The 14120-nt window shown below is 39.3% G+C and overlaps 3 protein-coding genes across 4 annotated transcripts in view; 2 read left to right on the plus strand and 1 right to left on the minus strand.

Moving 5' to 3' along the window:
• Positions 1 to 614: 614 nt before the first annotated feature.
• chrna10a (cholinergic receptor, nicotinic, alpha 10a) lies at positions 615 to 4843 on the minus strand. The gene is made up of 5 exons (XM_074680024.1): positions 4783 to 4843; positions 3734 to 3879; positions 3049 to 3203; positions 1380 to 1912; positions 615 to 1288 (listed from the first exon to the last, which is right to left on the minus strand). The coding sequence occupies exons 1-5, from the start codon at positions 4841 to 4843 to the stop codon at positions 615 to 617; spliced, it is 1569 nt and encodes a 522-aa protein (XP_074536125.1).
• Positions 4844 to 5383: 540 nt separating this feature from the next.
• LOC141797614 (acyltransferase PGAP2-like) lies at positions 5384 to 8148 on the plus strand. 2 transcript variants are annotated; one of them, XM_074679175.1, is made up of 6 exons: positions 5384 to 5662; positions 5845 to 6018; positions 6773 to 7022; positions 7142 to 7248; positions 7337 to 7445; positions 7559 to 8147. In XM_074679175.1, exons 2-6 carry the CDS (start codon positions 5851 to 5853, stop codon positions 7687 to 7689), a joined length of 765 nt encoding a protein of 254 aa, XP_074535276.1. In that variant the 5' UTR covers positions 5384 to 5662; positions 5845 to 5850; the 3' UTR covers positions 7690 to 8147. The 2 variants fall into 2 exon arrangements, with proteins under 2 accessions (XP_074535276.1, XP_074535277.1); XM_074679176.1 differs by having other exon boundaries at positions 5388 to 5530; positions 7559 to 8148.
• A 1951-nt stretch (positions 8149 to 10099) lies between these two features.
• The window catches only part of LOC141797613 (stromal interaction molecule 1-like), a 29079-nt gene continuing 25058 nt past the window's right edge, over positions 10100 to 14120 (plus strand). The window contains exons 1-2 of the mRNA XM_074679174.1: positions 10100 to 10355; positions 11417 to 11549. Of these exons, the coding sequence (XP_074535275.1) occupies positions 11429 to 11549 (121 nt within the window). The 5' untranslated portion in view covers positions 10100 to 10355; positions 11417 to 11428. The remainder of the gene's footprint in view (positions 10356 to 11416; positions 11550 to 14120) is intronic.

Here is a 14120-nt window from a genome sequence, read left to right on the forward strand (position 1 = left end):
CAGAATCTTTCCTGATCACGTTTGTTATTTTATTCACTCTTATGTCCAAATGTGTGATTCTGTGTATTACCTGTCTATGTTAATGTAAAGATACTATGATCTTTTTAGTGGGATTTGTTTCTAAATGAAATTGTATCATTGTATTAATGTTCTTTGTGCTGTACTGGTATAATATTACATTCATTTCAGAATTTTACAGCTTTAACTCTCTTGATGAAGGTGTTCATTGAGGATTAAAGAAATTTGGTTTATTTATTTGTCACTTCTTTGTGTTACTTTTCTGAATCCTTTGGCTTGTTTAGGTAAAAAGACATACACAGTGATGAAGAGTTAATATTTATTTTATTCTAATAAATAAATTAATTAATTTGAAAATAAACATCCTTGCTTGGGACACAGATTTATGACATTCACTTGGACAAAAAACAGGTAGTGTGACTTATTAACCACAGGACCCATAAAGTGTATCAAGGATCTAACTATAATCTCACAATCACTGCCTCCTTCAGGAAAATTTTCATCAGATTTGTGATCAAAGGTAATCTGAGAGATCACTGAATGTGTAATAATGCTAAATACACAGAACTACATTGTCATGGAACCCACTCCTGCTGTCAGACAGCTTTACTCATAATTAGTAGACTCATTAAAAACACCATGATGAAAAATAACCACATGAAGAAGCGGTCTAACACTTTGGCCACTTTCTTCCACTCCCCAGTCCGTTTCTGCGTGGCCCTTTGGTCTCTGTAGCAGTTTGCTATGTACTCAATGTTTCTCATCAGCTCCCTCTCATTGCATGACACCCCTTTGTCTTTTTTCTCTCCGTCACTCACTCCTCCTTTCCTGCACCTCCTCTGCGCCTCCGTCTCTCCACATTCCATGCTCATGTAGACGCCATTCTTCCAAGCACTGTAGTTGTTTGTTGGGTTCCTCCCTATTGACCCTCTTGGACTCATCATCTGGTCTATGTCTTCTCTCTCTTCTGACATCCCTTGAGCTCTTTCCATTTTGAAGACGCAGTCGTCTCTGCCGGCTCCTGCTTGCCCGTTCATGGTGCAGTTGTTATTCTTCGTTGGTGGAGGCTCCTGTTTTTCTGGCTGTGGCGACATGCAGTTCTCCCCAACTTCGTAGACGAAACACATTCTGGCCATGTGCTGCAGGATGACCGTCTTGGCCCACTTTGGGACAGGTTTGGCGTCTGGGCCACAGTGGTGGATGTTCATGATGAAGATGGTCAGGGCAGTAGAGGCTGTGATCATGGTCATAGTTGCAATATAATACTTTCCTGTTGAAGACAAAAAGAGACAAGCAACGGTTTATTAATAGAGCATTGCCTGTGGGCTAGCTTAAGCTGATACTGTCATTTGCTTTCTCACCAATAAGTGGCACATTCTCGGACGGCGGCATGATCTCTGCAACCAGCAGCTGAAAGACGGTGAGTGCCAGCATTACAGTAACACCCAAAGACACCTTTTCCCCAGAGTCAGCAGGCAGGTAGAAGCCCAATGGAGCCAAGAAAGAAATCATCACACAGGGTATCAGCAGGTTGAAGACATAGAAGGAAGCCCTCCTCTTCAGTTTTAAAGTGTACGTCACATCAGGGTAAGGGTCAGCACAGCAGCCGTACTGGATAACATTCTTCTTTGCTGGCATTCCCATCACTTCCCACTCCACGTTGTCCACCAGGTCTGCCAAGTCTGCGCTCTCCAGGGCATTCAGGATGTCCAGCTGGTTCCCGTTGTAGGTCCAGGAGCCGTATGTGAACCTGCACTGCTGGGCATCAAAGGGGAAAAAAGACACGTCCACTTTGCAGGAGCTCTTTGTGATAGCTGGAGAGTCCCACATTATCTCGCCATCGTGTCGGATTACGACATTAGTATCCATGGGGCCTGTGAAATGGTCATCGGCACTGAAATCAGAAAGAAAATGGTCTGAAGAAGGAAATTAGCCCAAGACATTTTCATTCAGGAGGTTATTCAGACTCATGGTAAAAAATAAAGGAGTGAGGGGAAGAAGAATTTCAATTTAAAAGCTGGTCAGTATAAGAGGGCACAAGTACACCTACTGGAGAAGGAGTCAACACATTTAAGAGAGCTGTACTCCTTCCTCAGTGCTGTGTCTGCTTTTTATAACTCCTAAATAATGCTACATGTTGTTGTGATATTTAGGTGTTGGTCCTATCTTTCTGTCTTCTACCAATTCCTAATTTCAAATTAATTGCAGACTTTCTTCCAGCTTTGATTCAGATTAAATTTTAATCTATCATAAAACGTATGAGCCTGTCTCACTAGAAGGTTGCAATAGCAGCATTTTCTTTTTTTTCCATCTGTATTAATAAATATTTTTTAATCCAACAAAGTATGTTTAGATTATTACCTAGTTTCGTCTGGTTTCTTTAGCCAATTATCTGGTGACAACAATCCGGGATATAACTTGTGTCTCCTCTTGCAAATCCCAGTTTGAAAATCATTTGTTTTGTATAGCTTATACTGGTTGACCTTGCCATCCTCACTTCTGCTGTTTGTTGTTTTTTTCTGTAGTTGATTGTTCTTGTTTTTTTTACTTGTGATGTAAGGCGACTTGAGTGTCTTAAAGGCGCTCACAAATAAAATGTATTGTTATTAAAAGATTCACAGCTCAGGTGGTAACACAAACTGGACCCTTATCCCACCCTGGGTTCTGAATTTTGCTTTAGCACCTGTTCATTTTATATAATCCCACATATAATGTGAGCCATTAGCAAATTATCATGATAAATGTAATATCCTTTGGGCTTCACTTTCTTCCTCCTTAAACTCAATGGCCAATACAAGTAGTAAGTCTGTTTTTTATTAAGTATGATTATTTTAGGTTTATTAATCTTTTCCAAATTGGCTGCATATGATCATTTCTATTGCTGAAGTATAAAAAGCAGACAAAGGCCTGAACACTCCCCCGAGAAATGCCTTTAAAGAATGTTCAGCCTGTGTCCTTTATACTGACCATCAATAGCCAAACTGGGATTAAAAAAAAGCCAATGATTAACCCAATACCAGTCCGACCTACTTGTTATATAGGACTATATCAGGTCTCCATACATAACTACTAGGTATACGGATGGTATCAAGTCCATCGTAATCATCTTTATTCCATTTCAGGTGTGCATCTACCCACACTTGTCGTATCCATAGATATGCAGTCAGAATTTGGTTTCGTTCATCCTGTAAAACATTTAACAATGCAGAAAACTAGTGACAATAATGAAGATGTTACAGGGGAAACAGAAATGTCATCATATATATACAAGTTAAATTCAAATGTCTACAGCCTGGTACAAAAAAAGCTGATCTCATAGCTCATTTCAAAAGGTTGTAATGCAAAAACACGGTACTTTTTTTTAAACTTGTTTTGTTTATTTAAAGGGTTATTATTATTTTTTTGCATAAGTTGTCAGAACTAGAGGATGGTTTCAGTCCATACAGCCAAAAACGAACCAATTCAAGCTGCCTCAACTCCACCTTTTTACATTGGTACATTGGATTCCACTCTTCAACTTTGGTGGTCACCATTGTTTGGTTTTTCCAGCACCTCTTCAAAAACAAGACACTACATCTGTTTCATTTCCAGTCAGTGTTCACACCTTAAACACGATTCATTAGGAAAATAAAAGCATGTGGTGAATTGGTGGTTATGGAGCAGATTCTTCTCAGACATTAAATCTTGTTGTATCATGTGTTCAGTGTTGTATTACCATATCGATGATTTGTGACAGTGTAACCTGCAGCGTCACATTCAGTATGTTCTTTGTGTCCTCCACAGGCCTCAGAGCGCTGGTGTAGTTGGTGAATAGGTCATTCAGGAGCTTCTGAGCGAATTTCCCATGAGCACAACGACAGGCTAAGATTGGGAGACACATAATGTACAACCAGAATTGCTTTTCTGTAAATTAACTTTTATCTCTCATGTTTTTTGGTCAAGCTGATGTCATTTTCATTCAAGCAAATGGAGTGATTGACACAGGAGGGTGGCATTGACATGAGTGAAAATGTGATCCATGACAGATGGTGTCAGGGAACAGAGGGACCTATCCCTCCTGTAAAGCCCTGCTAAGAGATCAGGCAGATCTACCATCATGCAGCATGACTGTTTTAGTTCAGATTATGTATGTGATGTGTAGCATGTGTTCAGTGGACACATACATATCATGTGATTATCAAAATGAGCATGAACAGGGGTTTAACATGTGCTGTGTAAACAGTGATGCGAACAGTTAAACCCCAAAACACAACTGTGAATGGCATCTTCATATATTTTTATGAGGAAATCAAAATTTTTGTAACATGGAAACCCTGTTATTTCTTATTTAGCTGGGTCTTGGTTTCAGAGCTTACAATATGTTCAGTCCAGCCAGATGTTAACCCTGAACTGGTGCTCCAGTAATACCTCTGAGCTAGAAACAAAGACGGTCTGAGGGATTATAATTGCTGTAAATCCCTTGATAACAGCAGCTACAAGATGCTGGCCCTGGGTTGTGGGCTTTGTGGAAGAAGACATGAATTCAGATTTTAAAAAATGTAAATTGTTTAATGGTCTACTCGACTTATTTAATAAATGTAAGTCATCTGACAAAGTCTGAAAACCTTCACATTTTGTTGTTATCCTTGCAAGTAGTTTTCCTCCTGATATTCTGCGTGCCATTAAATTAATAATAATAATAAACTACATGCTAAATAAATGTAATTTAAAAATTCATTGAAATCACCTATTAGAGAAATAAAATAAAGATAAATTCAAACTTACTTGGCAAAATGCACACACACAGAAGCAGGCATGGTAAAACTTGGATTTTCCACCGTTTCATCTTAGTAAATCAGAGCACTACTTCTAAAAGACCATTAGGTAAAGTTTTTGTGATAAAATTACATCCTCTGTAACTTATAAAACAAAAATAAAGAGAAATCAGCTGGATGGATGCCGAGGATCATCGTTCTGCGTTTGGGGATTGAACATGACGCGCTGAAGAAAAGAGGGGCGGGGCATCGGACACGTTATTCCCATATACCGAGACAATCCCACTCATACAGAAACAAAAACTTACACCGTCTTCTTCTTCTTTTTTATTTATTTATTTATTTATTTATTTATTTATTTATTTTTAATTAAAAGGGAAAAAAGAAAGAAATTGCTGCACATATAGATTAACTATTAATTTCAGCACCACGGACAGTTCATTGCATCGTCACATTAGCCCAGCATTAACCTGCTCCGTCTCTTATCACCACGTGGATTTTACCCATCGATACACATATTTTCTTGCATTATTACGCATGTGCTTAGTGATGGGTGCAGCTTCTTTAAAAAGCCGCACCGCCCAAACGTAGCAACCATCACTCTCCTCCTCTCCTGTTTTCTTCCGGGTTCAGATGTTTGTCCTGTACAGTCACTCCGGGAGGATGTTACATCCGCGAGCGTAATGGCATCTTTTAGGAACATTCAAAGAAAAATGTAGCAGGAGGCGATGATGACAACTGAACAGATCCCTTGAACGGTTAGAGTTACATATTGCACCCTTTTTTTTTGGCGTCCTGAATATTCAGATGCTGTCTGTAGCCTGATAAAATGGTTGTTGTTGTGACAGCTTAGTTACTGCCAAGCCCAGTTCCCTGCAAACAAACAGGAGGTGGGTTGATACTGTTATTCAAATAAGTGTTAACTGAATGCATGTATATGTATGAAGATGTGCATTAAATATTAACTGAGATGCATTTTATTAATACAAAATGTAGTTCAGTGTCTAGAATGTAATGTTCTCTCTGAAATGCATCAAATCTAACCTGAATAAAGCATTTTTCTTTATTCCAGATAAAAATGCTACAAGGTTCATCAGCCTTTGGATATGACAGGCCCCTGGTCATCAGGGTGTCTTTTAGCACATGTGTTCTGTGTACAGTGTGCCTACCGCTGCTGGGACTCATAACTTGTGTCTCCATATCCTCCACCTTTCACCATGAGGACTCCACTGGAACTCACTGCCAGGTAATATCTGTTCTTTGAATCCTGACCCAGGCATGTTTTTGGATGCCTCTCTAGTGGTGGGAAGCAACCGAGACCACAGGTTCAGCGTGACAGTATAAATACCCAGGCTTAGCTTGAAATACTTTTGTTCTGTTCTACTTCATTTTTGAACTCAAATTCAATAACGAGGCAAATGCCCCAACTCTAGTAAAGAGGGGGTGCACACTGGTAGTAGTTTTAAATGATTGAAATTATATAAATATAAACCCTATATTTCCCACTCTAGTGTCTTGGAAAACCCTTATTTCAGCCTCCATTTAAAGTGCTTCATTTCAGCTGTTGTCTCTTTAAGCTCCATAAACCCCTTTCCCCTGATTAGCCAGCCCCCCAGAGGCCTGTAGGGGGAAGGGGTATGGGCAGACTTGGTGTTTGAGGCCCACCCCTCCAAAGCCTCATGAAGCAGTTAGGAGATCCTTATCCAATGACCCCATCACTTTAGCAAGTCCTGTGAAGATCTTGAGCTATTTTTGAACGTAGTTTACAGTCAGATTTAGGGATTTTAAAAATATACAGGATGAATAAGTTGTGGTTTAAAAATCTATAGAAGTTAAGTTTAGACATCTATCATTGTTACATCATATTCATATTCAAAACATGTTAAAGCATGATGACTCCTCTTCAAGTTAAGACCATTTATTTCCAGAATTTGTAATATCTTGAATTTGTCTATTATATATATTCCTTGGGAAATACTTGATCATGTTTTGTTTTACAGGTTCCTAACTACCTGCCATCCATCAGTGCCTCCATAAGCCTGAGTCCTGAGTGCCACATATGGCGCTTCTGCATTGGTCTGCACTCGGCACCGAGGTTCCTTGTGGCATTCACCTACTTTAAATTTTACAAGGCACGTTTTTCCTCTAAAGTCCCGGAGAGTTTTCTGACATGCCTGAACCTGGCTTTTTCTATCTTTGAGAACCTCGGCCTCCTGCTTCTGACATATGTCTCCTCCAGTGAAACCTACTGTGAGTTACACAAAGTTTTACATTTTTTACAGAGCTTTGTTACATTTCTCTGAGTCTGAACCACTGGACATGGTGGAAATTTCTTTTATGAACCGTATTTTCTCCCCTGTTTTTTAAAGTTGTCCACAAAGAAGGTTTTGTCCTCTTCATTATCAGCTCCATCATCTACATGCTGATAACCTGCCGCTTGTGGAAAGCTATAAAGAAGTATTCATTAAATCCTGAGGTAATCCAAAAGACACAACACTTAAAATCTACACTGATGTTTGTCACATGCTGGTCCAGATTAGTGTTCTGGTTCTCTCCTCTCACAGGATGCCAAGTCTCACCACTGGAAGGTGCGTTTCTTATTCCTCAACATATCCTGCTGTGCTTTTGCTGGATTCTTTTACTGGAAACACAACATGTACTGCGAATCAGGGAGTAAGTAACTAATAAATTAAAGACTTTTTCAAAAATAGAATAAATGTTAATGAAAGCTACAAAATGATAGTACAAACATGTTTGTAACGCATTCCTGTTTCTCTCTTTGGCAGGTTATACATTTTTTGCCTTGTTTGAGTATCTGGTCGTCTTCTCCAACATGGCCTTCCATCTCACAGCAGTGTGGGACTTTAAAAGCCGAGAGGTGATGGTCATATCATCCTCTGAAGATAAAGACTTCTGACTAGAAACTCCAGGATTAAGTGCTAAAAGTGAAACAACTCAACCACCTGACGATAACAGCCTTGATCCTGCACAGGAGGAAGATTGGGACGGCCTTTTCCATATATTTCCGTGATGAACACGTTTTTAAAGGGCGTAGATGTCAGATCAGTTTTAACAAAGTATTTGCACATGTGCTACTGTGAGGTCTGTTCACTTGACTGTTGGTGCACTTAATGCCTCATTGTCTCATTCATAGATGCCTTTATTTCAGTAAAGTGAGATGTAAAATGTGCAATTTCAACTTTTGGACAGTACACAAATATGTGTGGTAACACTGCATGTGTGCCAAAGTAAAGGAACACTATGTCAAATACGCTTGGCTTGTACTTGAGTTTACTTTTGTAATTTTTCTGATATGGTTTCTTTGTACCTTGGTGTCCTGATGCCTTTTTGATAAAGCTGTGAAGGTATTCTCAAAATAAATCTCTTGTTGTGATGTCACACACACAAGTGGATCCTGTAATATTTACTTATTGAGCAGCACTCAGTCATGTTTGGCATGGTTTTCCAGAAAGGTGTTTATGTAATATAACTAGTAGATCTGAAAAGTCAGGTCTGAAAATTATATGTTCTACAATTAGAGTTTGTCAACATGTATTCTACATGGGAAACTGTTACATGCTTCAGCGTTCTCATCTATTAACTTTGCTGTAATTTGCCACCATGGAATAAACAAAACTTAACACTATTTTCAAAAGCCACAAGGTGGTGGTGTTGATGGTGTACTCCATGCACCTGCTCATAAGACACCTCTTGTAGAAGTTTTGGAATTAATGCTGCAGAAAACGAAAGAATTCAGAGAATTAGAATTAGGAAAGCTGGCAATTGCCTCAGGGAGGTTGAAATTCAACCCAGGGTTTGTTTGGGCTTTGACTCCTGTACGGGGATTTGTTAACACTTCTTTTGCACAAGACTGACATGACACTGTCATAAACATGACATAACGTCTGTCATTAAGTTGAAAAAAGCTCCATGCATGTCTATTAGTGTAGTCATTAAGTGTCATTCAGCCAACTATGTCAACTTTTAAGGAAAGTTGACATTTTCTGGGGATGTCTTTGTTATGACACCTTCACATTTACAAAGACAGTGGCAGGTAAGGTGGTCTTTGTAAATGTGAAAGACAGTTTAATCAGAGGAATAGCTCACCTGACTGACTGGCAAGCACCCTATGGCTTTTAGTGAAGACACTTAAACCTGCTTTATTTCCAATATGGCTGCAACTGATGATTTGCTTTAAAATTCTGTATCATAAACGGATAGGAACACTATGTCTAAACATTATTCAGTCTATAGTTTAAACACTTCAGTGCACACTTCCTTGCAAAGTGATGTAATGTTGTACAAAACCAACACAGCCTATAATGAGGGAAAAAATGAAGATTGGAAGAGCAAATAATAATGATAATAATAACAATAGTAATAATACGCTGTTTTGAGATAATGTGAAATTTTGTGTCTGAAATTGTACAGACGAAAGTGTTGATTAGCCTATTGAAAACCAGTAGAAAGCTTCAATTTAAAATTGTCTTGACTTTCTTCAAACTTCAAACTTCAAACTTCAAACTTTATTTATTTATAGGGCACTTTTCATGCTTTAAAAGATAGATTACATTAGATTAGATTAGATAGGAACTTTATCAATTCTTTGGGAGGGTTCCCTCAGGAAATTCAGATTCCAGCAGCAAGTAGTACAAAAAAAAAGATGTGCAGAATAGACAAGAGTAGAAAGAAGATAAATAAAAACACAGGTTCTATACAGCAAAAAACAAAATAAATACAAACAATAGCAATAATAATAATAATAATAATAATAATAATAATAATAATAATAATAAAAATACTGCCAATAATTATGATAATAATAATAGTGACAAAATTAGTGATAATAATAATGATATCAATAATAATGTTAATAATAATAATAATAATAATAATAATAATAATAATAATAATAATAATAATAATAATAATAATAATAATAATAATAATGGTAATGATAGTTATAATAATAAAAATAGTTATAGCAGCATCAATGGGGATTATGACAGCAGCAGTTAAAGTGACATTAGGAAATAAGATACAGCAATAAACTCAGGGTTGTTATTGCAGGGTTGTTATTGCAGTCAGTTGGGATTATTGTGGTCCATACAGATCTATTTTACTCCTCCCACCCCGCCTCCTACCCCCTCCAAGTGCAGAGTTGAACAGTTCACAAAGTTACAGCAACACAAAGTGCCTCACAGAGGCTAAAAACAACACAAGAAAAAGACAAATCCAGTTGCACGACTCCAGTTGTAATGGCTAAAATAAACCACTTGGTGGCACCCTTCTGCAAAAGCTTGAATTAATATTTGATGGGAAATGTAGTTCACACTCCGAGCATAAGAGAGCGACACTTTCTGATTAAAACTAGAGACTCTGTGATGTAGAGGAAGACGAGCCCGCTGTCTGTCCACATTCTGCGGCTTTTTCGGTTCAGAATCGGTCGGGGGGAAAGAGCGAGACCTGTTTTTTTCAACAGGAGCTGGAGTTCTCTGGGCTTCAACTGCGGGTGAGGTGTCGTCTGCTGCGATGTTAACACAGAGCTGAAACTACAGATCCTCGGGCTCTGATACATGACAGGTAACTTTAGTTTTATTCTTTATTCGTTGTCAACATTTAGCCTAGCTAAAACTATGGTTATTAACGTTCCTCGTGAGACTCACTCAGTCTTGTGGTTCGCTTTTTCAACGTCAGCGGCTGCTAACTTAGGCACGGGTGTGACAATACCACAAATTCACACCGACGTGAACACAAAAACACGGAAACGTTAGCGTGGAGCTCTGCATTTTTACTCACCCTTTGTTGGATTTTTTTTCAATCTCATTTCCTAGTTAGCCGAGATGTGTAGCTAGCTAGCCGGGGCTTGTCAGACATCCAGCGCTGGATACGGACGCAGAAGGAGCACACGCTGCTCTTACTTTCCCTAATCGTATTATTCCTCTCCTCTGACAAAGCGTGGAGAAACCCAGAGCAGAGCTTAAGTGACAAAATAATGTGAAGGCATCCTTCGCGTAAGTGACGTACTTGCAAGCTAACCACTGTGCCTTCATTCATTCAGGAAAAGGAAACCTTTCAAGATACAGTAGCATGTGTCTGCTGCTAATCTTTATGTACACTACTGTATTTTTTGTACCATAAGCCGATTAATGACACAACCTGTTTGTGTTGCGATGTCAGAGTCTGAGCAGCCACATTGTATGATTTGGACCTGAAACGAGTCCAAAAGGGGCCAGGGGTGGCATGGGCCTGTCTTGACAAAAGACCTCTCAATATTGGAAGTAGCTACTGTTGAAAGAAAACGTTTGAACAGTCTGTCAAAGATATTGTATACAAGAGTTAGCTTGCGTTATTAAGTGCTTAGAATTTTGACTTTCGACAATATCTTCATTTTAGGCCTTAAGAAATTACACTATGAAGGTTTATATATTGTTACTTTGTTGTGTTTCTGTGTAAAGTTAACATTAAACAGGGCTATATGACAAGAGAGAGTCAAACTGCTAGAGCCACGTCCCCGTATGGGCCACCCTTGTCAAAAAACTCAGGACACGCCCCCTTTTGGCACCCATATTTATGAAATAGGAGTAAATTCATTATCCTGTAATCCTGAGAACACTCACTGGATTCTCCTGTTTTCTCTCCAGCAAACACCAGTCATGGAGTTCAACAAATTGGTGACCTTGTGGATATTTTGTTTGTGTCTCATTGGGGAAAGTTGGACGGACAAACCAAGTTCACCCACGCAGGACAGTCAGGCTGTTGAAAACGGGGTGTCAGGTGAGTAATCAGCCATGGCATTACTTTGTAGTAGACTGTTAAACTGAGCAGACACACTGTAAACCACAGTGACAGTTTAGTTCGTGCCACTGATGATGGTGCAGGCACTATATGTGGCCATGCTGAGAATAGTCTGGATGACATTCTCCATTAAGCCCTGTCCTCCAACTCATCAGCCAGGCAAACTGGAGTAATTGTTTTAAAGGCTAGTGGAGCAAATGAGGTTGGGTGGAAGTAGTTTGTGTCAGAAAGCAGGGTGTAAAACTGTTTGAATAAGTCTTCGAGGACTTCAGAGCACGATAAGAATAAATAAGAATAAGAAATCACCGCTGTGTGATTGGAAGAATATAGTAATGCATTTAGTGCTGTGTACACTGGTACATTTTTAGTTATTTCATGGAAACCGTCCCAGTATAAAAGAATATTGTTCTGAGTAAACAGTATCTGAGTTTGTTATCATGTTATTAGGGCAATGGAATCTCCATTTATTTTAAAAGTTCCTGTTTCAGCCAAAGTTTGAGCACCACTTTTTGTACTGGCTGAGATAAGTATAAATATTTGTACAAGAAGCTTTAAAAAAACTTTGTTTATTGTTTAAATGATAGTTGATGAGAATCAGAGCAGTATCATTTAACACAGTATTGCCAGGGAGTTTTGGCATAAATTTACATAATTAATCTTGGATATTGACTTTTTTCATGCATGTCAATGAAACCCCAAGCAGGGTTGGTGTCAATGTGTGGATCTGAAGCTAGGAGCACTGAGACTTACCTCACATCATGAAATAGCATAGTTTTCTCATAGAAATGAAAGTAGAATATCAGGTTAAAGGATTTTTAAAATCTTCTTTTGTTAAAATTTTTGTTAGACAAGCTCCTCTCTCACTGTGATAATCTCTTGCCTCAGTCCATGAAGAGTGAATGAAAGTGGTTACATCCGTTAAGCGACAAACCACCACACAGGTGTTTGCTCTAATATACTGTGACCCAGCTTTCACATTTTTAACCACTCTTGTGTAGGACTTATTTGACTTAGCAATCTGGGCACAGACCCAGCATTCTACCTTTTTGCCTGTCGTTATCTTTTGTTAAACCAGCTGAAGTGTTTGCTTAAAACAGGAACTGCTGAGACAAGTTGCTCACATTTTGCATCTGAAGCACATTTTTCTAAAATGTGTCACATGCCCCAAGAGGCCAGAGTGTGGGGGGAAAAAAATCATTGACAGTGATTTCCAAAGCTGTAGAGGTATCGTAGTAAGTGCAGCAGTAAAAAAAGGGGACAAAGCTACGGAGTGCGCTCTTCATCCACATACAGGCATGCAATACGACTTGCGTAACATGAGCTCTTAAAAAAAAAAGGGAGGCTGACTGGTATGTAAATATCTTATCTTGTGTCTCCGGAGTTTGCAAGCCAAATGCGAGAGGGGTCCAGTTTTGGGTGCATGAGAATGTTCCAGGTGGTAAGCTCTCACTGAGGTAACTGTCAGTCTTTGTTTAACATGGGGAGTGTGAATGAGTGAGAGTGTGAGTCAGTGTAGCGTGTGTTTGGTATGTGGCTGTGCAGGTTCTCTGCAGCTGAGTGCTTGCATACTGTGGCTCAAAAATTAACTTTGTGCTACCCGGAAGTTCACGCTGTGCATCCAGTGTTCCTACTTCTGGTTTCATGGTGTCAGGTGGCGGAATATCAAACTCGTATGCTAACTGCAAAACTACTCATGAGCAGATCCCATGGAAGCTTTGACACTAGCTGTGATTAATTTGTGACACAGATTATCTTCTGTTTTGCCTCTCACGGCAGAGCAAACCTGTCATGACATGTGAATGTAGGCATTAAAAATGGGACATGGTGCGATGCATCGATTTGTGGGAGGGGAAATTAGGCTGTGAATGTCAGCACAAGACAAACCTAATGTCTGCAGTTGATTAAGCTCTGATGTGTGGGTGGGAGTAATTAATATGAAGCAGTATCGAGTGAGTTGAGCTGAAGCGGTGCTGGGGACCAGAGCATCAGTTACCATCAGACTTCTGTGATCTGGGATAAAGCATTATCTTTTAAACCTGCATCACTGTCACCACTGCATTTGTTAAACCAGGCAAAGGAAGCACGGCTATTTTTCTCGTTGGCATGAAACCCTTAACCCTGTCCCACCTCTTCCTCTTTCGTGCTTATATTGCAATATAGCACACAAGAACGATTTCCTGCTTTATATTTGCTTCTGATGCCTCAATTCAGCCTCACAAAGATTGGAAGTTTCCTCTTACTTATGTATCAAGGCTAAGTTAGCAGCAGCTTGTAGATCCAAGAAGTTATATAACTGGAAATTCAAAGGATGTGCACAAAACATACACTAGAGAAAAACTCAAGAGCTGTGTTCTTGTGAGTTTACTTTAAACTCGCTGTCGCTACAGGTAGACCTGCCATGCCCTTTCTTAACAATTCAAGTGTGTGAACTGCAGTACATGCCAAACATGTCTCAGTGGGAGTGTCTGCGTTATCTCTGATCTGTGTGAGAGGATCTCTAATCCCTCAGGAAGGAGAGAGAACACAGAGGGCAGACAGGCCTAATGAAAT

Source organism: Halichoeres trimaculatus, unplaced genomic scaffold, assembly GCF_033239565.1.
Source record: "Halichoeres trimaculatus isolate MK-OKI-2021-1 unplaced genomic scaffold, fHalTri1.1 fHalTri1_scaffold_9, whole genome shotgun sequence".
NCBI lineage: Eukaryota > Metazoa > Chordata > Actinopteri > Labriformes > Labridae > Halichoeres > Halichoeres trimaculatus.

Bases quoted from the DNA above. Each gene is read 5' to 3' on its own strand.
- LOC141797614 (XM_074679175.1), top strand. From the start codon at position 5,851: ATGCTACAAGGTTCATCAGCCTTTGGATATGACAGGCCCCTGGTCATC. The intron at 7,023-7,141 runs GTGAGTTACACA...TGTTTTTTAAAG, and splicing joins CTCCTCCAGTGAAACCTACT to TTGTCCACAAAGAAGGTTTT. The intron at 7,249-7,336 runs GTAATCCAAAAG...CTCCTCTCACAG, and splicing joins AGTATTCATTAAATCCTGAG to GATGCCAAGTCTCACCACTG.
- chrna10a (XM_074680024.1), bottom strand. From the start codon at position 4,843: ATGAAACGGTGGAAAATCCAAGTTTTACCATGCCTGCTTCTGTGTGTG. The intron at 3,880-4,782 runs GTAAGTTTGAAT...TCCCAATCTTAG, and splicing joins GTGTGTGTGCATTTTGCCAA to CCTGTCGTTGTGCTCATGGG. The intron at 1,289-1,379 runs GTGAGAAAGCAA...TGTCTTCAACAG, and splicing joins CGAGAATGTGCCACTTATTG to GAAAGTATTATATTGCAACT.